The sequence below is a fragment of the Mixophyes fleayi genome, chromosome 6 (genome assembly GCF_038048845.1).
Source record: "Mixophyes fleayi isolate aMixFle1 chromosome 6, aMixFle1.hap1, whole genome shotgun sequence".
Classification (NCBI taxonomy): Eukaryota; Metazoa; Chordata; class Amphibia; order Anura; family Limnodynastidae; genus Mixophyes; species Mixophyes fleayi.
In genome coordinates this window covers 197,734,640-197,762,005 of record NC_134407.1, presented here as the reverse complement: position 1 = coordinate 197,762,005, position 27,366 = coordinate 197,734,640, and the positions used below count along the sequence as shown (strand labels likewise).

The 27,366-nt window shown below is 40.7% G+C and overlaps 1 protein-coding gene across 1 annotated transcript; it reads left to right on the top strand.

The window, feature by feature from the left end:
- Positions 1–328: 328 nt before the first annotated feature.
- On the top strand, positions 329–27,366 carry CCDC40 (coiled-coil domain 40 molecular ruler complex subunit). The gene is made up of 19 exons (XM_075177938.1): positions 329–411; positions 2,127–2,196; positions 6,756–6,882; positions 7,246–7,412; positions 7,954–8,037; positions 9,143–9,362; positions 13,065–13,222; positions 13,302–13,424; positions 13,501–13,622; positions 16,345–16,588; positions 18,279–18,461; positions 20,208–20,453; positions 20,712–20,925; positions 21,001–21,170; positions 21,250–21,341; positions 23,293–23,413; positions 23,502–23,690; positions 25,822–25,980; positions 26,978–27,366. Exons 1-19 carry the CDS (start codon positions 395–397, stop codon positions 27,239–27,241), a joined length of 2,970 nt encoding a protein of 989 aa, XP_075034039.1. The 5' UTR covers positions 329–394; the 3' UTR covers positions 27,242–27,366.

The following is a 27,366-nucleotide window of genomic DNA, read 5'->3' as shown; positions in this document are numbered from 1 at the left end:
AGTATGTGTAAAGTACAATATAGACCTCTAGGACAACTTAGATCACTTGCATAACAATACAGCATCCTGCTATCTTATTTATCATTATCTTTATTTATTACACTATGATAAATGTTATATTTGCCTAAAGCACCATCAGGAAGCAGCCTCTGCTCTACAACAACACTATGTGCATGTTAACGACCCAGCGCCTATACAGAGAAGGCATTTAAATACTCCCTGGGGACACAACCACCCATCTCTCCCACTTGGGGGCGTTGTGGCTACAAAGGGTCTACACCGCCGCACCTACACTGTGTATTGTGTTATCCCCCACCCCCCCCTCACATCTTGGTACTGTCCGCAGACGCCAGTTGTCTCCCGGAAGTTGATAGTGTCGCTTAGCAACAGCAATATGTCGGCAACAGGGAGGTGAGAATTGGTTTCTTTCTGCAGGTGTTTGATATTATATTTCGTTATTAATTCAGTACTATGAGAACAATGCAGTGTACAGTACAACTAATGGGGGACTGGCCTAGGTTGTCAGCAATGGGAAATCATTATTAGGGACAAGGTTGCTGTGCTGGTTGCATTGGAGAGTGTCAAAGGTGATGGTGTCTCTGCGGACCATGTCAGCAATATTTCACCATCACGGCACGTTTACTTCATTTAATAACAATGCCCTTTTGCATTTAAAATACCTCTTTAATATTGATTTATTTTTTTTGTTAAAACCTTTGAAAAAGAGGGATATTTATGTGCTTATAATCAATATTGAAAAATAGGGATATTTTTTTTTTTATTGAAATGCTGGGAACGTGCAATCAAAAACCCAATGTGCCCAAAAAAGGTGCAAAACCAATAAAAAAAAAGTGCACAAGGGGTGCGGTACTTGGCCCTTCCTTTAAAAAGAAAGGGCCCTGGTCCCCGACCCCCGGAACCAAAAGGTCCCTTAGGGGGCAAGGGTCTTCAGACCCACTTCTCCACAAGGCTAGGGGGGGTCCCTTTAGCCCCTGGGATGTACCGAAGCTTCACCCAGGGCTTAACAACTAGTTCACCCCCTAAGGGGAGGACCTACGTAGGTGTTCAGAGGGGCCGGAGCCTCAGGACCGCACAACCCCCCCTATATCATCTCGGGGACAGGAGCCCAAAAGGGCCTACCCGCACCCAATAAAATCCGGAAATGTGAACACAAAAGTGAAAGTGACAAACGTGAAGAAAAAATAAATAGTGCCGAGTGGATACGGCCCCAGGGCTTGGTATAAAAATTTTCTTGCCCAGCCATAAAGTCGGGGCAAAGAATATAGTGAGTGCTTAAAATAAAGTGGTCAAAAGTGCATGGGTGCCAACAAAAATAGATCTGTGACTGCCTCATTATGGTGACTAGTTGGTATAGCATTCCTCAAATTTGATGGCTAGTGTATCGCAGTGACCTCAGTGTATGGCAGGACTGTAAATATATCACTGGCATGGTCAAGGTGGGCGAAATCGAGGTATGCGGTCAGTTTGCTGGCAGCAGACTTTGACCCAATATAAATTGCTAGTGGGGATCTGCTAATTGGAGTGCAGGGATCTACTTAATACCTGTATAAGCTAACAATGTATCTCTATTTGTTTTCCAGTTTGGATAAACTCTCCTCTAGGGTTCAAGATGTATAGTATTTTACAATCCTTATGCAGTGTTGAGTTGAGATATGCAGACAATACATTATAATGTTTTATTGCATACTGTATTCTAGTATACTCATTCAGATATATATTGGGAAGATTCAATTATGTGATTATTGGAACTTTTTCTAAATCTGATTTAAGAGCTGATATTTAAATGGCTTTTTTTTTTTTGCATGTTTAATCCTGTGTGGAACTACAACATCTTTCATAGTGTCCTTGTTTTCTTTTGTTTGTTATGTTTTTCTTTGTGTTAAAAACTAATAAAAAACATTTGATTAAAAAATATAAATATATCATTGGCGATCCAAGCAAAACACCTGGTATTCGAAATAGAGCTGCCAGTGTTCGCTGAGCGCTTATGGAGAAAATCTTGCTCTAATTTTGACTTTCTCCATTACAAATTTATTTTAATCTTAATTAGTCCATGTGATATTATGAGTACTCGGCAATACATGATGTATTCTTCATTTGTTTAGCCCTAGGTCTGAGCCTGAAGCAGGTGATGTTTCTGGTACAGAAAGAGATCCGCAAGTGACAAGCGATAAGGTAACAAAGCATATAGGTTTTCGTGCAGCAAAATTTACATCACCTCTCTGTAGTTTGGCTAAGACTAAGGGGTATATTTACTAAACTGCGGGTTTTAAAAAGTGGAGATGTTGCCTATAGCAACCAATCAGATTCTAGCTGTCATTTTGTGGAATGTACGAAATAAATGACAGCTAGAATCTGATTGGTTGCTATAGGCAACATCTCCACTTTTTCAAACCCGCAGTTTAGTAAATATACCCCTAGTTGTAAATCTGTATGTACTCATGGGAAATAACATCACAGGGGCCCTGGGGGCTGAGCTGCAGGAAGCCTGAGATGCTAGCATGCAACCCCTCCCCTATGGTTGATCATTGTCACTATATTACGGACGACAGTATTCATGTCACATAGTGTGCCCTTGCACCATTGGCATTTAGTTTTTTCCCAGCACTTCACATATCTTTTGAGATGGTCTTTTGTTCTTATGCCACAAAATCTTTCAGAAATATGGCCAAATCACCCCATTGTCCCGATTTTTATTTTCTGAGGTAAATGGTGGTTTGTTTTAAAGTGTGTTTATACTATGTATATTTTTTAACTGGCAGGTTAACAGAATCACAGTGTTAATATATTAATGGATGAGCTGATACGAGTGGTGTGTTGGGTATTAGACATCCCAGACACAGCGGATCCCAAGGCTGTGGAGACTTCTCTGTTTAAGTGGAAGTCAAGTAGAACACTTGATTTTCCTTCCAGCCGGTTGTTTTGTTGAGCAACACAATAAACTTGTTAGCTGGCAAGCCGGGGTCTGAATTGCTGCCATTGGTGGAGCAAATTCAAAGAGCTATGGAGCACTTGGGAGACAGGTCTGGACGTGGCACTGATTTGGGCTAGGAACTGTCGGGCGGCTACCTGGTCACACTTTTACCAGATTTTACAAGTTTAATGTGTTTGCATCCAGGCATGCCAGTTTTGGTGGGCAGGTGCTTTCCAATATTTCTTCTGAGCATTCCTTCTGACGTCAGCTTTGGGACGCCTCCAATGGATGCCTGAGAAAATAAGATTTTTATATTTACATTAAATCCTTTTCATTTAGTCCATTGGGAGATATTGGGCGCCCCCCCTTTACAATCTGGGTTCTCCTTTAGTGTGACATATTTGTTTTTCTTCCAGAGTTGGTTGTTGTCCTCTTTTTCTGTTTGGTTCTTTCTTTCCTTTTCTGTGGGGCTTGGTTAAACATTAACTGAATGCCTAACAGGAGAGAGGTATAGAAGAGGATATAGAAGCATAGTTGTTGCTACAGACCACTGTTAAGAGTTTTAAAGTGCCCGGACTAATGTACTGAGAGAAAAGGATTTAACGTAAGCATACAAATACCATGATCTGTTACTGCCTATGAAATCAGGGTTCTATGCTGAAGCCAAGAAGCATTATACAGTTCATAGGCAAATAGGTGTTTGTTAAGCCCAAAATAGCGGATAGAGATTTGACAATAGGCTTTATGTCAAATTTTCATTGAGCCCTTTCTGAAGTTTTTTTTTCTTACTTTATATTTTTCTTTATATCTATGTAAAGTTATCTTTTAGAAAAACGTAAAAGTAAGTTTTAGATGGATAGCAGTTGTGTAGCCCAGCAAGTTTCATGTTCATTCATGGCCCAATATGTGTTTAAAAAAATTGTATTTGCTGTACATGTTTGTAATTGAAGGGAGACTGATAACTATATATTTTATTTAAAAATAAAAATAAAAAGCAACTATATTATTCAGTGCCATATCAGCAAACAATGTTAAACACAGTACATACTATAACACTAAAACAGAAGTCAATATGGGTCCTGGTAAAATTAATAAGAACTATTACATATCACCATATCATATTAATTAACTTTTTATAATTGTATATTTACTTTAACGTAATATATGCACTTTTTTCAGTTTTTTGTTTTGTAATGATGTTGCTTCAGGTGGAACTGTAGATAAAAAAATTTTTTTTAAAGTTTCTCTCTGAATGCTGCCCTATTTCTGTGAAGTTTTGTTCTATATCCATAATCGCTACTTTTGATCAATAAATAAACTGCTGTTAGCAGACATGCAGGTTACAGTAGACTTGTTTGAATCATGTTTTACCTGTTAGTAGACCAAACCTAAAGAATAGACAAAGAATAAGTGTATTTAAGAGGTGTGCTATTTTATACAACAGCTGTACAAATATTATCTATACTATTTCTATCTCTCCACATTAGAAGTGCATAAAAGAAACACTCAGCACAATATGTAATTTTTATACGATTACTATTGAAAAGTTATTTATTTACAAATAAATCAGAAAACAAACATTACTAACTATTGTTAATGGCAACTGTTTTTCTATAGTTTCTATATTTTTGTAAAAGTTTGAACATCTTAATAACAAAAATACTTTACAATAGATAAGACCAACGGTCAAAATGGAAAATTAGACGTGGCGGTATGAAAAATATAATGGGAAAGTAAGTGAATGGAATTTAATAGTTCTACAATAAAGTCAGTAGAAGAAATAGTGGTATGGTATACACCACGGTATACATACCACCGTATACACCACCGTATACACCACCGTATACATACCACCGTATACATACCACCGTATACATACCACCGTATACACCACCGTATACATACCACCGTATACATACCACCGTATACATACCACCGTATACATACCACCGTATACATACCACCGTATACACCACCGTATACATACCACCGTATGCACCACCGTATACATACCACCGTATACACCCCCACTTTGACCACTGGATAAGACAATAATACATAAAACAACAAAAACTGTAAAATTAGCCCTCCCCAAAAACTGTAGTTACTAAAAGTTCTGTTCGGTTTTCTTAATCCTTGGATCTCCTTCCCCTTTTGGTACACCATACCAATTTTTTGCCTCTTGGTGCTTCTGTCCACCTGACTGTGTGTCCCTCTTCCCCACTATCCCTGTTTTATATATGGGCATGGGCAGCACGGCGACTAAGTGGTTAGCACTTCTGCCTTACAGCACTGGGGTTATGAGTTCAATTCCCGACCATGGCCTTATCTGTGAGGAGTTTGTATGTTCTCCCCGTGTTTGCGTGGGTTTCCTCCGGGTGCTCCGGTTTCCTCCCACACTCCAAAAAAACATACTGGTAGGTTAATTGGCTGCTATCAACTTGACCCTAGTGTGTGTATGTGTGTGAGTGTGTGTGTGTTGGGGAATTTAGACTGTAAGCCCCAATGAGGCAGGGACTGATGTGAGTTCTCTGTACAGTGCTGCGGAATTAGTGACGCTATATAGATAAATGGTAATAATAATAATATATTTCTTCTGGACTTTTGAATTACCTAGAAACTGCCTCCATTCTCTTAGCCACTCTCCCCCATTTCTCTCCCTCTCTCTCGTAATGGCTACATCTGTGTGCAGAAGAGTGGCACACCTCCTTATCTAGAGTAGATACAAGAAAATGGCCCCCCTCTTCAGCAGGAGAGGTTGTGCTTCAAGGAAATGGCCACAGCTCAACAGCACACTCCCCAGTGTTTCCTCCGTGGTGGCTCCACCCATCACTTCTCCATTATGGTTTAGGGGAGCTTGCCAGACTCTATCAGGGTCCAGCACGGCGGTTCCCAAAGTGTGCTCCCAGGGGTGCCGCGGCGCTGTCACTGGGGTGCCGCGAGCCAGCCATAAAAAAAAAACAAAGAGCACATAAACTTACCAATCCACGCGGCGCCGGGACCCAGCAGACTCCTCTCTCCCGCAGCTGTCACTGACGTTGATATTCAGTGACACGCGACGGAAACGTCATTTTGCCGCGGGGGCGATTTGCTGTGAATCGCGTCACTTTAGCAGGTAAATTCAGTATGCGGGATACTTGTCTGCTCTCCTTGGAGTCCGGGAGACGTACCCGGATTTCGGGAGTCTCCCGGACATTTTGGGAGAGTTGGCATGTATGACATAGAGCATACAGAGCTCAGAGCGGTGTTCCAAAGACTCTCTGCTCACATCATGGGCCATGTTTGTGCAGAATTATAAATCATTAATAGCCGCTGAAGAGACAAACCAAGGAGAAATGGTAAACATTTTTCTAATAGCCGGCCCCACACCATTTTCATGGGATTGTTGCTTTAAAACAATTGAGTAGTGCAACTCCCAGAAGGGTGTCATTGGCTTAATTCAAATAAATAATCCTGCAGTAATATATTGCAGTTATTTGAAGGTGGTGCCTTTATTTTGTTAATTGTATACGATTTTTTATTAGAAGCTCTATCTATCTCATATCTATCTATCAATTTGTAACAACATGTAATAAACTATAAAGGGCCTGTTTACCTGTCTGGTGCAGTACTTTGTTTTTAAGACTATCTGGGGAAAATCTTGAGCCCCATATACAATATCTTAGAAGATAATAGAGTAGAGGAGATCCAGCAGATGATTAAGCCTGCTGAGATGTAGACACAGATAGAAATCACCACATTTAGTGCAATGTAAGCGGTCATCAAACGTCTAATGTTCAGCACTGCTATTATAGCTTCCTTTTCTTTTTTTTTTTAACAGCTTCAGGACGGCACTTCTGCAAGGTCAGCTGAACAGAAAGTGGTAACCAGCAGTCAGAGCATGGTCCGTGTCTCCCCTGCGACTAGTATCTCCAGCTCCAACGACATGGACAACCTGTCAGAGTTGGGTAGGTATGCGCCCGTGTGCACAAAGCCCTTTCATTATATTTAAAGGTACGTTCTACTGAAAGATGCCTTGGTGAAATATTATTGCTCACTAAGCAAGAACTCCACTTGGCCATGACCGTTTGTCCTCTCTGGATTTCCAGGTAGGGGATATTTAATTTAGCAGAGAAAGCAATGAATAAGCTCCCACACTTATATATAAAAAATGCTTCTTCAAAATGGGTACAATCTGCATAAGCCCTATGCCAAGGTGTATTCTATAATGTTGGCATTTGGTGGCAAACAAAGCAGTAAGTGGTTTGCTTCAATCCCTTACTGCAGCCTTGCAATACTGTATTATATTGTAATGATTGTTCTGGTTTCAGGTGACCCAGGGGTTGTGACCTCCTCCCCATATTCCTCTCCCCATCAGCTCAGCAAGCAATTGGACAACAGTGACGATGAGGAGGAGGAAGAAGAAGAACCCACTGACGGAGAGAAAAGGGAAGAAGAAGAAGAAGAATCAGAACTGGTGGTTTTGGATCCAGATCATGTAAGAATCTGATGACCAGAAAGCAGCCAAAACTAGGATTAGTAACTTGCTAGCAAAGCAGAATATACTACAGAAATGGTACAGAGTAATATTCACCATTACTAGTGACTTTTAAAGAAAGCTAATAAGTACTTTTAATAAGTAATCAGTAGTTTCCCTGATAACTATAGTTCTTTGATGTGTTTTATGTATTTATTCAGCAGAGTTATATATGTTTATTTGCATATTGCTTACCTGGAAAGGTGTCGGGGCTAAAGGGGGTATAATAAGCGTATAATAAAGGAGTATTGTATATGTATTTGGAAGTGGACCAGTGGTCTGTTTAGCATGTGGAAGGTTGCATGCACAATAGATAGATCTATATAAAACCACACACAGGCTTATTAACCAGCAGCCTACTGACTGCTTCAGTCTGTGATATGTGATTATATAAACACAATAGTGTACAGTGAAGGAATGCAGACACTAAGCGGTTCCTTGTGAAGTACTAAAGATATAATGTGTGGAATGAAGATAATGACACAGAACATTGTTTTGGCAGCCGCTGATGAGAAGGTTCCAAACAGCTCTCAAGAATCACCTCGCCAAACAGATCCAAAGCCTGGACTCAGAGCTGCGTGAAATGGTATGTACAGGTAAACTATACACGTTCTGGAGATAGAAGCGCGTGTAAGTGTCATGTAACGTATTTCTTTTATTAAAATCGCTGTAACCTAAATTTGATCTTTTCGATTGCATTTTTCTGATTGACGTTATATACAGTATAGCAGTGTATGCTACTGTGGCACACTAAGGCCTATTTACAAATGCAAAAAACGCAGACCCACACTGCTTCCATATATTATCCAGCCTGAGTGCTATTCTGCAAGGAGCAGATTCCAGAATCTTGGGCCTGATTCATTACGGATCTTAACTTGAGAAACTTCTTATTTCAGTCTCCTGGACAAAACCATGTTACAATGCAAGGGGTGCAAATTAGTATTCTGTTTTGCACATATGTTAAATACTGCCTGTTTTTTCATGTAGCACACAAATACTTGATAGCTTATTTGTACACTGAAATTTAAAGTGGATATTTGTGTGCTACATGAAAAAACAGTCAGTATTTAACTTATGTGCAAAACAGAATACTAATTTGCACCCCTGGCATTGTAACATGGTTTTGTCCAGGAGACTGAAGTAAGAAGTTTCTCAAGTTAAGATCCTTAATGAATCAGGCCCCTGGTTCAGAAGCTCCAGCTTTCAGAGGAATGTCACATTGTAGCTTCAGTATTTCTTCCTCTAAATGTCACGCCTTCTTACTAAACATAGATTTGCAACATCAGCAGATGGAAATGACATGAAAAGTAATATTGGCTCAAGTTACGTAATAACCTAAAATCACCTCACTGGTTCTTGTACTTCAGTACAGATGGTATCATGTGTGCAGATGCTTCCATCGTACGTTTCTACAACTTTCTTTACATTAGGGAATTTCCTCAAAACTCCCTTTTCAAGCTGCGATTTTCCAAACTGCAATTTTGATTTGAAATCCTCTAATAAACCAACTCGTTGAGTAATGGTTTTATCCATCCCCTGATGCATTATGGGTAATTAAGTTAGCTTTGACAGATTTAACAGCTCGCTGTAATGATAATACCTATTGTTGTTACCGCTTTTGCAGGTTGGAGATGATTTGACAAACTTTTATAGTTTAGCCACTCAAAAGCCAGGTATTATTATCTCTGCAGAGCACATCCATGAAGAGGAATAAAAGTGAACGTGAGGATCTCGGGGTCATCCTATATGGCATACAGCAGGAACTGGCTCATCTGCAGATGGGGCTGGAGAAACAACACGATCAACACTCTCAGGTCTCCAACCTGCGGCGGCAGATAGAAGAGGAGCTGGAAACCATCAGGAATCTGTACAAGAAAACCCACCAGACTACAGACACAGAGCGTAAGATAGGTAAGTGACCCTATGTGTACTGCCACGTATATTGTCTTACCAAATGTAAAACAGATTGCATTATAGGTCACCCCCTTCATAGTACCCTCAGTAAAATTGAAAAAAAAAACAAAACACGACCTTATAGTAAAATAAATGTAAATATGCAACACAGATGGCAGAACAACAATACTGCTACTGATTTGGGAAATCTGAACTAGTTTATTTATGCAAATAATAGAATGAACTCTTGCATATTAAAAACAATAGATTCACCAGCCACTATTGGGGCAGTTTGATAAGCTTGCAAAGTCATGGACAAACTATGAGATATCTTGGATTGGTAGAGTGGCAGCGGTAAAGATGATGTTGCTCCCGAAGATACTGTATCTGTTCCGCTCTATTCCCTTTTTAACTCCTATATCCCTTCTTAAGAAATTTTATACTATTGCGTTCAAGTTTATTTGGAACAACAAAAAGTCTAGGCTCTCTAGAGAGAGAATGTTCAGATCTAAAATAAAAGGTGGCTTAGCCGCTCCCAAACTAGAAGCATATCAACAGGCGGCTATTTTGGATCAGCTTAGAGATTGGCAGGCCTCCGCCCCACTGAAAAAACCATGGGTGGACATTGAACAGCATAGTCTCTCGCCATTCCCATTAGCAGATCTATTATGGCTGGACAAACCTAGTAGACCTAATCCAGTCTTCACATTAAGGAGCATAAGAGATTCTCTCACCACCTGGGATAAGATGATGTCCCTTTTCCCAGACTACCAGCTCCCCTCCTCTAGCCTCTCTACTATAGCACTGTCACAACTAATCCCAGACCTCCGTCTTGACTCTTGGCACAGGCAAGGAGCCAGACGTGTGCAGGACCTCCTGGAGGGAGGGTCTCTTCCCCCTTTCTCTCAATTACAAGCTAAGTATGATATCCCTGTCCGCGATTTTTACAAATATCTTCAAGTAAGGCACTGGTTACAAACATGCACCTCGCATTTGGGGGTGATGGGACCCCTCCCCCCTGGTATCAAGGTGATTCTCTCCCCTACATCCCACGCAGGTGGAATTTCCCTATGGTACCGGATACTCTTAACTCCCATTGACAATCGGGTTTTACCGATTCAAGCTGTCTGGGAAGCCGACCTAGATATCACTATTTCAGAAGAGGTATGGGGGAGAGTCTTCCTAAACATATATAAGATGTCAAAGTGTAGTAACCATTTGGAAATGTTGACTAAAATTGTTCACAGGTTATATCTTACTCCAGATAAGCTGCATAAAATCTGGCCATCAGAATCTAAATATTGTTGGCGGAATTGTGGTGAAATTGGTACGCTTATGCACATCTTTTGGTCTTGCTCGAAACTTCAACCATTGTGGACCGAAATCTTTCATTTAATCTCTCAGGTCTCCAAAAATAATATCTCTCCTTCCCCAGATATGGCATTACTTCATCTGTATCCTAAACATCTCCAGCGACACAATCATTATGTCACTGGACATATTCTCATTGCAGCAATAGCCCAGAACTGGAAATCACCTCTAATTCCAGCACTCCCTAAAATTATTAACAAGATCCAACATAGCTACAAAATGGAAACCATAGGTTTTAATCTGTCTACAGGGGCTTCCTCCCCGCTTGTTAAGTGGTTTATATGGTATGAGTACTTTACGAATCACAGCTCAATCTTTGATCCGTGAGTACTGTGGAATGGTTTTTGAGTTAGGTTGGGTACTTAGGCTAGACCCACTGGTACACTTTCTATAACCGGATAGTCTCTTGTCTTGTCTTGTCTCCCCCTCCCCCCTTTATCCATCTGTTTTTCTTGTCTGCTCTCTTTGCCGTCTTCGGCTTATGTATACTGGGTCATAAGATGTGTTGTTGTCTGTACCAATGTTTTTTCTTATTTTTATTTACTTGTTTGATTGTTTATCTAAGCAGTGTGGATTGTTCAATATAACTGATCTGCTGTATGTACTCTGCAACCACTGCTATGTTTGTAATATGCTTTTCTAAAAAATTCAATAAAAACCTTTTGAGTTAAAAAAAAACAAAAAAACAATAGATTCACACAAACTAACCACAAGGTCTCTATTATCTTACTTAACTTGCTATGCCCAAGTGTCGATGTAGTCTGTTTATGCCAATTTCTCACTGTATTCAGGTGAGAAATAAATGATATATAGTAGTCTCAGTCTCGTGCTTCAGGAACACATACAATCCTGATAATAGGATATAACAGCCACCATGTAATAATTTCCCACTGGTGGGATCCTTGGGCCTGATTCATTAAGGATCTTAACTTAAGAAACTTCTTATTTAAGTCTCCTGGACAAAACCATGTTACAATGCAAGGGGTGCAAATTAGTATTCTGTTTTGCACATAAGTTAAATACTGACTGTTTTTTCATGTTGCACACAAATACTTGATAGCTTATTTGTACACTGAAATTTAAAGTTGATATTTGTGTGCTACATGAAAAAACAGGCAGTATTTAACTTATGTGCAAAACAGAATACTAATTTGCACCCCTTGCATTGTAACATGGTTTTGTCCAGGAGACTTAAATAAGAAGTTTCTTAAGTTAAGATCCTTAATGAATCAGGCCCCTAGTTTGGAAATATTGTGATAGTATCCTGTGATGGTATGCACACTGTGTTCATGGAGTATTATAAGGTTGGCACCAGTACCTGTTATGCAATCCTGTTCCAACGGTATCGATGTTAGAGCAAAGCTCCCCTAAACATAGACATACGTCCTTGAGCAGCTGAATACGGGCACTCCTTTAAGCAAGTAGTAAAATCACTGTTCTCCTTGCTTGCTAACTGACGCGTTTCGTTCCGATGGAAACAAAGCATGTGCCAATAACAGAATTGGACTTGTTCGGTATTGTCTTTTTTTGCCATAGCAGACCATTTATTAATATTTGCAGTATAGAGCTTTTGAAATCCCGCTTCAGATTGATTCACAAACCACTGTTATCAAGTCTGATACCTATTTCTTACCAGTAGGTTAATTGACTGCTATTAAATTGACCTTCGTCTCTCTCGGCTCTTTAGACTGTAAGCTCCAATGGGGCAGGGACTGATGTGAGTTCTCTGCACAGCGCTGCGGAATTAGTGCCGCTATATAGGGAGCTGATGATAATTTTTACAAGCTTGCCCTTATAATGCATGTGTGCATACTTTTTAAATGGAACACCGCACAGTTATCACCATATAGTATGCATCTTACCTGTAAACATTTAGCAGTCTTGAAGGCAGGAGGTAAGGAGCTTGTTAGATAATAAATCTTGCTGTGAATTTCACATCCAAACATTCAGTGTCCTCCAACATTATCCCTGATTGATGTCTGCTTATTAAGTTGAACATTTTCATATTGTATAGTGTCACTGCTTTCTGTTTTGAGAAGGTGGAAATATCATTGTGATTTTCTCATTATTATACACATTATACAAATTTGCATCTAATAAAGACTTAGGGCTATATTTACTACACTGCGGGTTTGAATTAGTGGAGATGTTGCCTATAGCAACCAATCAGATTGTAGCTGTCATTTTGTAGAAGGCATTAAATAAATGGAAACTAGAAACTGATTGGTTGCTATAGGCAACATCTCCACTTTTACAACCCCGCAGTTTAGTAAATATGCCCCTTATTTTGCATCACAGCATGGGACTCTCTCTGAACCTCTAGTCAAACCACCACTCTCTTCCTTTCAGTGTCCTCTATGCAGACAGAGGTTGAGAACTTGGCATTGCGCTTATTCTATATGGAGAACATGAACCGCGATGTGCGCTCAGACATCTCCGTGATGAAACGCGCTGTTCAAAAGGCCGAGGCTGAGAAGCTTCAGGCTGAGGTGGAGAAAAAGAAACAGGTATAGTGATCTGTATTAATTTATTTTTATTTTGCAAAAGACACATCCTCTTCTTGACACTATGTTGCTTCACTCTTAGGATATGTTTGTGGATCGGCTGACGCTGGAAGCTGACCGGCTGCGGGAGCAGATTGCTCTGTACGAAGCACAAATTTCTGCTCAGAGAGAAGACACAAAAGCTGTCCGGGAAGCAGTGTCAGAGGTTGGCATTAATACCTCCTACCTGGAATAATTACTAATAATAATAACAGAATAAACAACGTTCCCATTAATTACAGGCCAATATGGAAATTGAAACAATCTGTGTTGAAAAGAAGCAGCTTATGCAGCAATGGAATAGCAGCCTCATTGGGATGACCAGACGGGATGAAGCCTATGCTGCTGTCCAGGAGGCTCTTAGGTGTGTATATTCGCTAGTGAGCTCCAGCCCAGATGGCAAACAATTCCAATGAAGGAGATTTTCTTCCCAATTGTCATGGCTGGTAAGGCTACAGTGACCCCCAATGGCTGGGAGCCATTGGACCCAGGCTCTTAGATAATTAGATGTATGTGCTACACTGCAAAGGGAAACATGCACCTAGTGTAATCAAATCATACACAGGGGGGAGTTCAATTGACCGCAAGTTGTTTTTTTTTTTAACACTGCGTTAATTCTTTTTAATGCTGTTTTTTTTATCATTTTCGAGCGGTTTAACTTTACCCGGGATTCAATTCCATTTCTACCGCAGCAATTTTTTTCATCAAACGGTCCTCTCGCGCTGCAGTAGAAGGTCAATTGAAAGTATAGGGTGGGTGAGAGCCCGCCGCGTTAAAAGCTTTTCAATTGTTTTTTAACGCGGTGCGTTAAACAGGCCAATATGCTGTTTTATCTCGCACCTCTTTGGAGTGAGCTAAAAATAAAAAACCTAAGAAAACTATTTGAAATCATGTAATAATTAAAAAAAAAAAAAAAAAAGATAAACTTGTTTATCAATAATGCGTTACATGAAAAAATTGATTTTATTTAAAAAAAATATGAAAAAAAAAATAAAATAAAAAATCACTAATTATATTTATGTATGTTTTTTGTACTAATATGTATGTACTAATGTGTCTTGATATGGTATACATGACTCTATAGTAAAAAAAATAGTGAAATAAAAAAATATGCTAAAAGAAAGTACTGTAATGTAGATATTATCAAATAGAAAGGTTGTGTAATGCATGCAAATGGATGCCAATCTTTTTTTCTTTTTATACATGACCGCGTTAAACCCTCCCCTTCACTCCCCTAAAAATTTGCAAGCACCAATGATTAACGCACGGGGGCAGCGTTACTTCTTTTTCATTTGAATTGCACGAGTTTAACGCTGCGTTAACTAAAAACTGTCGCTATAGCAGTTAAAAACCCGCGTGGGATTTTTTATTTTTTTTAACGCTACGGGAAAAAAAAAAACTCGCGGACAATTGAATACCCCCCACAGAGTCTATAAAACATAAAGTAATACGTCAGTATAAGGAATCCTTCAAGGAAATATCCTAGCACCTTACCAGGAAGTGATGAATTCTTACTTCTAAGTTGAAGCATAGATTCACGGGTTGTCCACTAAGTGAAGTCAAATACGCTCATTGCTTGTTTGCATTTTGTTATGTAACTTATATTGTGTACAAAGGCCAGGGCCTTGTACACCACCAGCCCCCATACCGCAGTCACTGTCCTCTTTACATGTGGAGGAAATGGTCCATATACAATAATCTCAGTATAAGCAGCATTGTTGATAATCCAGCGGGGCTGCAATGTTCAGAAGATCAGTAGATTGTAATAGTTACAGCTTCCTTCACAGTTGACATTGTCACGTATAGCTTATAAAATCTAGTTAGGTAATATATCATAAGGCCACTTTTAAAGTCTCAAGAGGAATTGCACCAAAATGACTTAATAAGTCTGTACTTTTTGCATAAAGAGTATGAAGAAACAGAGAAGGTTTAAATAGAGTTAGCTTTAAAATCTCTCTAAAGGGGTTGCACACTTTTAGACAAATCAATCTACCACTAGCTTTGCAGGTGCACTTGAACTTGTACATGGTGAACCATCACTTTAAAGCAACCTACTAACACTTTAGGAATACAGCCTTCAAAAAAATAGCTTATGTGTGTATGTTGTGTCACGTACCTCTATATGTATCCAACTCAAAAACCGTAGTATACTTCCGCCTGATGATAGCGTAGAGATGCGGCTATTTGTGCACAATATAATCATCATCATCACCATTTATTTATATAGCGCCACTAATTCCGCAGCGCTGTACAGAGAACTCATTCACATCAGCCCCTGCCCCATTGGAGCTTACAGTCTAAATTTCCTAATGCACAGACACACACACACAGGCTAGGGTCAATTTGATAGCAGCCAATTAACCTACTAGTATGTTTTTGGAGTGTGGGAGGAAACCGGAGCACCTGGAGGAAACCCACGCAAACACGGGGAGAACATACAAATTCCACACAGATAAGGCCATAGTTGGGAATTGAACTCATGACCCCAGTGCTGTGAGACAGAAGTGCTAACCACTGTGCTGACCCAATATAATAATGTCATGATGTGTCATATACACAGGATAGAATAGCGTCTTGAAAGATATTAATACATATAAAAGGTAAGTAAATACAAACACCACCACATCCTTTGTTTACCCCTTTAAAAATTAGATGAGAATCATCTTTCCTGAAATTGTCTAAATGGAAATGACAAATAAGTAATGTGAATAGATGATCGAAGCTTGACCTAGTCACGGCGCTAATAAAGAGGTCATAAGTGCTGGAGAGGGCAGTAAACAAATGGCCAATCAGAAGCAGCTATGTAGCGCTGCTGACGGTCATCGAGACCATGGCCATGTATCTTTGCACCAGCCCTGCAGTATCCACAAGAGATATACTACCTATACGGAGTATATGCATATTGTGCCCTATGGAGACACCTAGTCCACCAGCTCTTGTCTTCAAGTAACAGTCAGTTCCCCGGGGGAAACGTTCCCCTATTTGGTATACATAACAGAAAGCAAGTTGGCCATTTGTCTAACAAAGTATAGGGAATATATAGGACTATCAAAAAGAAAATAACATTTGTGTGTCTACTTTCCCAGTTTAGCCAAGCAGGAGCTGCTGTCCATGGACACAGAGATAGAAGTCTATAAGAAGTCGGTCACAAAGGAAGAGGAAAGGAATGAGAAACTGGCTTATAGGCTTAATCGTGCAGAGAGCGACTCGGCCATGATCAAGAAGCTGATTACTCAGTGTCAGGCTAGGCAGGAAGCGCTGAGGATTGAGTTCAGCACTTACATGCGTACATTGGAGGAGACTGAGCAAGCACTGAGCAGAGTCACTGCAGTAAGTGCATGGTGGATCAATCTGTGTATAAAATGATTCTATACAGAATAAAAACGACTTGTAACAATGAGCTACAAACACCGCGAGAGAGACGTCACTACATTTGCTCACATTTTCTCCAGCTATACCGGCTGTGCGGTTTCCTCTGTATTATAATGTTATGATGTGATGCTGAGCGGGTTTGCACAGTAATATAATCTAGTCCTATTAGTACTGATAACTCACAAGTACTCATTACTTACCATTTATCTGTAGAATACCAAAATTACAGGTAAGCTTGAGACACTACTTTTATTATGCGTTTTATCTACACAACTGATAATTTATTTTTAATTTTATTTACTGTAGATCCCTTGTTTGTATTTGTGGGTGATCGGTTTATATACAGTATCAGTCTATACCAGTAATAGGCAACCGGATTCACTTCCAGGGCTGTGACCCTCTAACCTTCACAAGGGCCGACACATTATGCTTAATCTCAGTAATAAGTTAAAACGATAAATGTCATCAGAGAAGGAGACACTTATCTGTAATAATATATCAGGGGACATATTAAACAATTGTTACAAGCTATAACAAACACATCCGACAATAAAGCAGGAAGGAGCTGGGGCCGCAGGTGGAGGCTGGGGGGGCCGCAGGTGGAGGCTGGGAGGGCCGCAGGTGGAGGCTGGGAGGGCCGCAGGTGGAAGCTCAGGGGGGCGCAGGTGGAGGCTGGGAGGGCCGCAGGTGGAGGCTGGGAGGGCCGCAGGTGGAGGCTAGGGGGGCCGCAGGTGGAGGCTAGGGGGGCCGCAGGTGGAGGCTGGGAGGGCCGCAGGTGGAGGCTGGGCGGGCCGCAGGTGGAGGCTGGGCGGGCCGCAGGTGGAGGCTCGGGGGGGGCGCAGGTGGAGGCTCAGGGGGGTGCTGGTGGAGGCTCAGAGGGCCGCATGTTGCTCATTACTGGTGTCTACTTATTATAAGAAGTTCGTTGAACAGTCTAAACACATTACTCATTTTGACACGTTCATTGTAGCGTATTTATGCACAGGCCACAATATGTCACTCTAACATTAATGTGGTTACCAATAAACGCAAACCAGCAAGACAATACCTAACATTAAAAATGGACGTAGGAAACAAAAACAGAATCAGAATAGAATTAGCATTGGTATGTACTTAATAAAATACCATGTGTTTTGTTATAAATGAAAAACAAAGGTACATAAAAAGGTACATGACTATATAAAGTACCCCGAATATACCAGCTAGACATGGTCATTCCCCCTTCTAATGGTGTTATATATGGACACTTTAAAATGAAGACATCACAGGCTTCACCAATATGAGCACAAATATAAATTGGAGACGTACTGCTTATGATTTAGCACCCCTAGAGGGTATGTTTGGGTTGTCCTTATCCCCTCTCTATAGGAGGGCCCCAGTGCTCTCCATTTATAGTACCTCTTTTGGTTACCTTATATTCTTCTATACCTATTGTATGCAGATAGTACCCAGCTCTGCTTTACTTTGCCTAAACTCTCTCCATGTGTAACATCTCCAAATATATTTCCGCTATCTGCTCTGGGTTCTCAAATGCACCTAAAGCGAAACATAAACCAATCAGAACGGAGACTTCAAATGAGATAGTATTAGTCATAATATCATTTGTCCATTCATGATAAATTTAATATCCAACATCTCCTGTTTGAAGGAACGTTCAGGACATTGGAGTAAGCTGGCCGCCATACGGAAGCAGATTGAAAAGGAATCCCAAGTAAAAGGAGCTTTAGAGACTCAGATCATGGAAATGCTCCAAGAGAAGATGACATCGGACAAAGCCGCTAAATACTCATCTCATCTGACAAAGAAGCTGCATAGAAGAAAGCTAGAACTGGTACGTGACCAACTAAAGGACTCTGATGTCCAACTTTAGCGACAGGTGAAGAGCCCCAAACTCCAGTCTTGTCTGCCTTTTATCAGTTCAGGAGCCGGACAAGGTGTTGAACCAGTTGATAAGTTAGTCATCAGACATCCAGTTTACTTGTGCACATAGACCACTGATTCAGATCTGTATGTGACAAATCTATGATAATAACTGACGGGCAAAAAAGATTGTTACAAGTGAGAGAAACATTTTTGGGAAAAATTATACCATTGATGGCTCAGCAGAAATGATAATAAGATTATAGACCTGCATTGTCTATTTCATCGTCATCATCATTTATTTATATAGCGCCACTAATTCCGCAGCGCTGTACAGAGAACTCATTCACATCAGCCCCTGCCCCATTGGAGCTTACAGTCTAAATTCCCTAACCTACACATACACACAGACAGAGAGGAAGAGACTAGGGTCAATTTTGATAGCAACCAGTTAACTTACCAGTATGTTTTTGGAGTGTGGGAGGAAACCAGAGCACCCTGAGGAAACCCATGCAAACACAGGGAGAACATAGAAAATCCACACAGATAAGGCCATGGTCGGGAATTGAACTCATGACCTCAGCGCTGTGAGGCAGAAGTGCTAATCACTAAACCACCGTGCGGCCCATATATATCCATATATATATCCCATATAAAACACAATATATTACTTAATTTTGTTTATGTAGTACAGATTTTGTCTATTCTTCAAATATAAGCTGCTGATTATGTTAAATAGTTGCATAGTAACTACTGAGAAACACATGTTCGTCAAGTTCAGCCTTCCGAAAATTCGAATTGCATTGATCCAGAGGACGGCAAAGCAAATCCCAGAGTGTGACAGTTGCCAGTTTAGCCTCATAGGGGTAAAAAATGCCTCCTGTACCCAGACATGGCACTCTGATAAACTTATTGAATCAATTGCCCCTATAATGTCCGCTACTAATTATATTTATATCATTCTTGTAAGAAAGTAAACCAAGTCCTTTTTAAATTGTTATGTCTTATACACCAGACTGTCTTGTGGAACAGTGATGAATGCTTTAACAAAAATCCAAATAGGGTACATCAATTGAGCTACCAAAATTCAGTTTGAAACTTGCCCCCTCATTAAAACTTGTGTTAGTTAGGCCTCCTATGCAAAACTGTTATCAAATTATGTCCTACAATACCTTTCTGAATCGCATCCCGCAGAATTCCTTTATGTAATTTACCTTTAACAGGAGTCACATTCACAAATCTATAATTCCCTAGTTCCGATTATGTTCTCTTGTCAAAGATTTGTATCACATCTTGCTATAAACCAGTTACCAAACTTAGTACACATGGGTGGAAACCTATCTGGGCCAGGTACTTTCTCTGTAAGTGAAAGTCAGGTGTAAGTGAAGTATTTATACCTTACTGAGTGGACATATTTATTTTTGTGTTTCTATGTTACATCAATCTTGCCTGGGGAAGGCGAGGCGTGACGATGCATAGACATAATACTGCATCAATCGGGGTAATTATACAATTAGTAATGGGATGTTCAGATTGATGTATTCATAGGAACATCAGCAATTAAGTAACAGCAAGTTTGAGAGGGGAAATAACTAATATGGTTAGTTTGGTTTACGATTTAGCCTTTAGATTTATATCAGCAGCCTGTGGCTTCTTTGGGTTATGGTTGATACCCCAGCTGAATGAACTACATAATGTATCTACTTTAATCTTACAGGAGCTAGAGTATTCTGAGATGGAGAATAAGACTGCTCAGGTACAGCTGGAGATTAACCACAGCTCATCGCACATCCAAGCTCTACAGAGGAACCTGGCTGAAGTGGAAAAGAAAATTCAGGCCTCCAATGAGCTGATCTCTCGCAGCCAGAGTGAAATTGCCAAGCGTACCATAGCAATCGAGAGGAAGCAATCCAGCATTAATTTGTACAGCAAGCAGATAGAGTCAACTCTTGCACAGATCGGGGTAGGCCAAACGGGATTCAGGTTCTAAATCATTTGCTGTGAATAGTGTTGTCATTTTATATTCAACAGCCTCATGCTTAGTTCCACAGTCGTCTTGTTCTATACGTTCTTCTTGTGACACCTCTGCATCAGAAATTGCACTGTCAAATCGCTTTTAGGACTGTCATCGATCCAAAGTTGAGCACCTCATCGTTGCCACAAGAAATATCCTTTTGAGCACCTACTCTAACTTGTTCTGCTTTCACCTTTCTTGTTTAAGGGTAAAGAGCTGGGACCACTGGAAATCCAGGTCACTGCGCTGAGCAAGCAGATAGAGGAATGCACTTCTGAAATTGTATCGGTGCAGCAGTACTGGCTCCGCCTGCAGACAGAGATGGTCCGGCTGACCAAACAGAGGGAAGAGCAGGACGCTTCTGTGGAGATGTTGAAGAAAGAACTGACTATATTACAGCAGAGGAAAATTCGCACAGAGAGTAAGTCCCCTAAATAAAGAACAATTGAACTTGCGGTGAATAGGACAAGTGTTCTCATCTACTGTGCCTTGGCAGATGAAATTGAACAGGAGAAAAATGAGCAAAAGGATATTGAAAATCACATGAGGAACCTGAAGAATGACATGCTGCGTCTGAACCTGCTGCTGAGCAAGAACGCAAGCTCCAAGGAACAGCTACAGCAGCACAACCAGCTGATGGAGAGCGAGTTTATGCGAGCTCTTCGGGTGAGTGGAAACAGAAGCACCGTGCCTCCCAGCTGACCTTGCTGGGCAGAGATGTCAGCTCTCCACTTCTGTCTTACAGGAGGCTGAGAGAGAGTCCATAGAGATGCAGGAGAACCTGGGAAACCTCCAGGAGGAGAAGGAAAGACTCTTACACGGCCTAGTGGAAACAGAGTAAGTGCGGAATGTGTTCTATGTAAAGATCAAACTAAATACAAACATGAGTAAACTGTAAGGAACATCTTCCCATGCTTTAGAAAACGATGACTAAACATATATACAGACCTCCAGCTGAGTGGAAGCTGCTCTCAGTTTGGATTATACGGTCATACCTCCCAACATTGAGAGTCATGAAAGCGCGATAACATTAGCCCCGCCCCTGTTATGTCCAAACGCCGTCTACATAGGGTATGTTATGTAAAGCTCCACCCACTTTGTTAAGCCACACCCCTTTTGCACCCCTTGACCTGGCATGTCCGCCAAAATTGGGACAGATGGGAGGTATATACTGTGAATATAAAATAGAATAACAGAAATATTCTTTAATATATATGTATATATATATATATAATTTTTTTTAAGCTGTTCTGATATAAGAAAATATAAAACACAATTTAATAAACACCTCACATTAGTTTATAAGAAATGCACAATCTGCAATTCACATTGTTTTATGTGCAAAGAATGGTCATGACCACATCATAAATGCAACTGGTTCAGGATATGTTAAAAGAAAATATATTTGAGAGAAGCAAAGCAGGTTTTTTTGGTTTTTTTGTTAAGCACAAAATAGTTCCTTTACGTCTAATTACATTAGTGATCATGATGAAGCTCAAAGCAGAAATGTACAAAGGCCCAGTAGTCACATAGAAACCACATTCAATAAAAAACAGTATTCAAAAAAATTCCAATAGACCAGTAAATATCATACCAACCCATGACTGGAAACTCCATATAATACTCAATAAAATAAAGTTCTCAACTATGCTTTAAAAAAAAAAAAAAAGGGATACAAAAGAATGCAGATGAGTCATTTGTAAGGCTTGCTCAAATAAGAATTATATTCTCTATACTCAAACATTGCTGCATTGCTGGTATGATTTTTATCTGTTGTTCTTTAATCAGATTTAATACTTCTAGTTGGTTACAAGTGATTTCTGAAATTGAACATTTTTTATTTTATTCATATCTATTGGCGTAATTTAGTGGATCATAACTGCTCTGTACATTTCTTTGTTTTTTTATTTATTTAATCCAAGTTACCTTGTATGTTTAGCACCAGTGCAGGGTCGTAACTAAACATATGTGGGCCCCAGAGTAAATTTTGTTAAGGTCCCCAATCTCCTGTCTAAGGGTGGAAAAAAAACAATAGCACATGAAGCTTTGGCAGGTGAGCAGCGCCCCCTAGCTGCCGTTCCCATAACAGCTGCACCCCTTGCTGCTATGGTACTTGTGCCTTGGCATTGAGTTGGTATATCGGCTTTCTTCACATGTCAATAACTTACACTTAACAATTTGCACGTGGGTAACAGAATGGCATCCAATGTCAAAAAAATCATTAGTACCATCATGTTATGGGAACTTATACAGTTGTAAATGTTACATGATATTTCTACACATTGTAATTACATATTTTAAGTTAAGTGTCCTTATTTATTAAGTCTGTAATAACTTGGCAGTATATACAGAATAAAGCAGGAACAATATAATCATTTATTTTAATTATCTTCTATATGATAAACTATTTACGCTTTAAACCATGCCTGGCCAACCTGTGGCTCTCCAGGCATTTTGAAACTACAAATTCAAAATTCCAGCATGCCTTGCCAGCTATCTACTGGCAAAGCATGCTGGGGCTTGTAGTTTCACAACACCTGGAGAGCCACAAGTTGCCCAGGCCTGCAAGTTTAACCTACGGTATATGTAGCCAGATGGAGCTAAACATAACAGTTTTATATATGTTTGTGAGCAAACTGAACTTAGAGGTTGACATTGCAAAATCCTTTTTTTAACTGCCATCAAATATCAAAAACTGTGAATAAGTGTTTAGTTTTTATAGATATTGAATGAATTACATATAACAGACCGACTCTTTTGTATTTATGCTCATCATTTTTACCTCCAGGCATCAGGTCATGCTGTGGGAGAAGAAGATTCAGCTGGCCAAGGAAATGCGAAACGCGGTGGATTCAGAGGCTGGCCAAGGAGAGATCAGTGCGATGAAAGCAGAGATCCATCGCATGCAAGTGAGCTGAGTCTATCAATGGAGGTGGAAAATTATGGGCAGACATGTGTCATGTGAAGGTTCTATAAACTATATATGCGTGTCTATAGGTTCGACACACTCAGCTGATGAAGCATCAAGAGAAAATGGTCTGTGACATGGAAGCAGTCATTTCTCGCCGAGAGACCATAATGATGCGGGGAAAGAATCAGGCTGAGAAGGACAAGAAGCAGCTAACAGCCAGCGACTTGCGTGGGAAACTGCAAGAACTATGGAAGAAAATTAGGGAAATCCAAAGGGTAAGAATGTAGCGTTCGGTGTGCTCCTAGCACAAGACCATCATAGGCAAACCGAGGGGGAGGGGTTTCCTAGTGCCTGGAAAACCCTCTCCCAGCCCAGGGTACTGTATGCTTGAGGTGGCTGGACCCTGCCCTGGGACCAGCCAATTTGCAGCTTGTGTGCAGATCGTTTCTGTCTGCACTGTTCACAGCCACCTATCCCCAACAAGTATTGGAAGCAGCAAGAACAGGTAGGAGAGAGCAAGACAGTCTGTCAATTGTTCTGACACACTCAGTCAGGACTTTGTCCTGACTGTAGGGACAGTTGGGAGGTATGTCCGCTTCACACGACTCTGCTCGAAAAGGGAGAGCTGTGTGCCCCTAACAGTAGTGCAGGCAGCATTGTACATGTAAATCATGGTGATAGGAAGAGTTGGAGAGCAGCCAAGCACCGGCTAAAATTATAGCAACGCCCTGAAGCATGCTGGCCACGCCCACTGGTGGTTGGCATGGCAACCCCTGTTTACAAATCCTGCTTTTGCCCCTGACCATGCTTCTTATGTGCATCTGTAACTGACTGCTTTAATTAGCAAATTAAGAGATTAAATGTTTAGGTTCAAAGGTATCAATCCACTGTCTCCAAAAGGCAGCACAGATTAGAGGTTTATTCAGAAACCATGTTTTCTAGTTTTATTGCACAGCTTTCCAGTGATTGGAGGATCAGGAGTCATCCAACTCTGGGGAATCCATTTCAGACCAGAAAGAAGAGTTCTCAGATCAAAATTTAAAGAGTTTTCATTACATTGCAATCATCAAGCCAACCTACAATATATAGAGTTTAGAATCAAACTGGTCTATAGCTTGCAGTACGTCTCTCCCATAGTGCTGCAACCTGGACAAATGCCATATAAGATGATTTAAGTGACCTTTAGACTGCCCTCTAGAGGCACCCAGGGTGTAATGTATTCTATGTAAAAGGTGTGTGAGACTATTCTCTTCTGTATAAAGCCATTGCCCATCAGACAGGCCTCCAACACTCGTCTCCCATTTTGCCAGATCTGTCTTTAAATATATTTAATAACAAAACACTGTATAGGTCACAAATTGAGCCCCTTTGTGGTCCTACTATCTGTATTAAGGAGTAGACCTGCTAGGATTTCAGTGTAGGCGTTACAAGTTCAGCACTGGCCTACTTGCCCTTGTAACAAGCTCTCCAAGGCTTGTCAATAGCTGTAGCGATAACCATATCAAGAATAGCAAGAATGCAAGACATTTAAAACTTTAGGCATCAGAACCATTTGTAATAGGCTGACCCTCCTTGTTGCTGATCAGGTTATATTACACAATGCAGTAATTTCAGCTTAATGAAGTCCAGTAAGCAGACCCAGTTTAATTTGACCCTTAACATCTCCTGACACTGTAATATCTAAGTATTAGACACTGTTTACTCTTTCTACATGTGTTGATGCACCCTGAAGCGTCCCAGATAAACAATCTAAAGGCAAAAAATGTGGTCTTAGACCAGTTAATTATCAAACCAGATAAACATCCAAAATACTTTGTATCAATTTCAAAAAGGAAGCACCATGGAGCGAGTAAAGGGAGTTTAGTAAGAGGTGCTGGGTCACAGCTGCTCTGTTCAGTAATTGATTATATTGGCAGTTAAGCATACTTGCCAACTCTCCCGGAATGTCCAGGAGACTCCCGAAATTCGAGTAGGTCTCCCGGACTCCCGGGAAAGCATGCAAGTATCCCACATACTGGAACTTACTTCCCAAAATTACGCAATTCGCGGTGAATCCCGTCATTTTGTCGCGGGGGCGGGGCCAAAATTACACCATTGCACATAAGCAGGCATTCTTTATGGTAATGAGACACAGTTGATTGAAGTATTTGGACATTATTTCACTTTGCATTGTTTCACATTGGCCTAACTTCCCATATGGCAGCTCAGTATCATTCTAAAATCTGCAGGTATTCAGAATGATTCCTATGTTTTCTAGGATGTTTACTAAACATTATGTGAAATAAATGTTACCTATAATGCTATTAGAAGTTCAGTTAAAATAACGCCCCTCCTAACACAGTAGCGTTAAGTTATAAAGGAATGAAGTGAGCGATTTTAAACCCTGGCCTGATTTATATTGAATAGAACACAGAAGAAAATAACAACACCGTCTCTGACCTTGAAGCTGACCAGAGGTCACTCAGCCAGGCCATTGCAGAGAAACAGGATGACATCTCCAGCCTGAAACTAGACACCAGCTCCATGGAGACGGACATGGAACAACTACAAGAGAAGAAGCGTCAGGTAATTTAATCTAGTGCTCATTTCTTCTTTTTAAGACTATATTTATTGGAAGATGAGCACGACAAACATAATAAGAACATGGTATCCAGTTGAACACCGTAATATGACGAATGGCATACAAAAAGAAAGAAGAAAGTGTCTATACATAATCTTAATGCAGTGTCAAACAGAATATTTGACTACGACTATTCAGATTTTAGTAGAATACAAGTAAAAACCAAACATATTAAAAAAAATTGAGCGGTAGGGGAGGGAGGGGTGGCCGACTGCAGGGGTGAGAGGGTTGGCCGACTGCAGGGGTGAGAGGGTTGGCCGACTGCAGGGGTGAGAGGGTTGGCCGACTGCAGGGGTGAGAGGGTTGGCCGACTGCAGGGGTGGGAGGGGTGACCAGCTGCAGGGGAGGGAGGGGTGGCCGACCGTGGAGAGGGTTAGCTGTGAGTGGAAGGGAAGGCAGTGTTCTCCCCAGAAAATTTTGCCTGCTTGGTGGTATTAAGAAGCAGCCGGGTTGTATTAGTTATAATACTTTGCAATAATATTGAAAAATGTTGTAGGTGATTACCCATACCTGCCAGGACTGGTCAGACTGGTGGTCAGTGGTCTAATACACACCGCTGACTGTAGTGCTCACATAGTGCCTATTATAATAGAATAACAATGGTTTATTCTATTATAATAGGACTCTGTTGGGCTCCAAAAGCCGGGTGGCAAGTAAAAACAGCCGGGTGGAGCACCCAGTAAATAGGTGCTGGGGAGAACACTGGGAAGGGGATCAGATGTACCAGTCCCAAAAAGTCAGAAGGTTAAGCTGAAAATGGGAGGCATGTGTTGTTGTGATGCCCAAGGCTCCCAAACTTCACATGGCTCTGCTCGAAAAGGGAGAGCTTTGTGCCCCTAACAGTAGTGCATGCAGCACCTCATGTTTTACAATGATAAATTTTGATGTTTCCTGCTAAAACATCCCTGACACTTTCCCTCTCCCTTTTCTCCATATTATTAGAACTTGTCGCAGATTGTGGCCTTTCAGACTCGTGCGAAGCATCTGCAGGCTGTTAAAGAAGGAAAATACACTCCGGTTTTCAGCAATCCGCAAGCATTGGAAGCGGAGCAGCAAAAACAAGAAGCCCGCATACACACCATCAGCACCATCATCCACCAGATCCAACAGGAGTATCCCCAGTATCAGAGTGCTCTGCACAGAGTTAGCCTTGTCCTGGAAACAAGGCTTGGACCCCAAGAAAATGCCACAGAGCGGGCACTATGAATATTATCGCCTGCATACATTACATGAGCAATTACTATGTTTAAATGAACGGCCTAAATCTGCTGGCCCTATACAAATAAAACACAAAATGCGTTAGTCTGTTATAAAGTTTGTTTGACTAATAT

What these genes read in the sequence shown, in the direction of transcription:
- CCDC40 (XM_075177938.1), top strand. An exon ending in TCCGGGAAGCAGTGTCAGAG is followed by an intron (nt 13,425 to 13,500) that starts GTTGGCATTAAT and finishes CATTAATTACAG; the next exon opens with GCCAATATGGAAATTGAAAC. An exon ending in ATAGAAGAAAGCTAGAACTG is followed by an intron (nt 18,462 to 20,207) that starts GTACGTGACCAA and finishes TTAATCTTACAG; the next exon opens with GAGCTAGAGTATTCTGAGAT.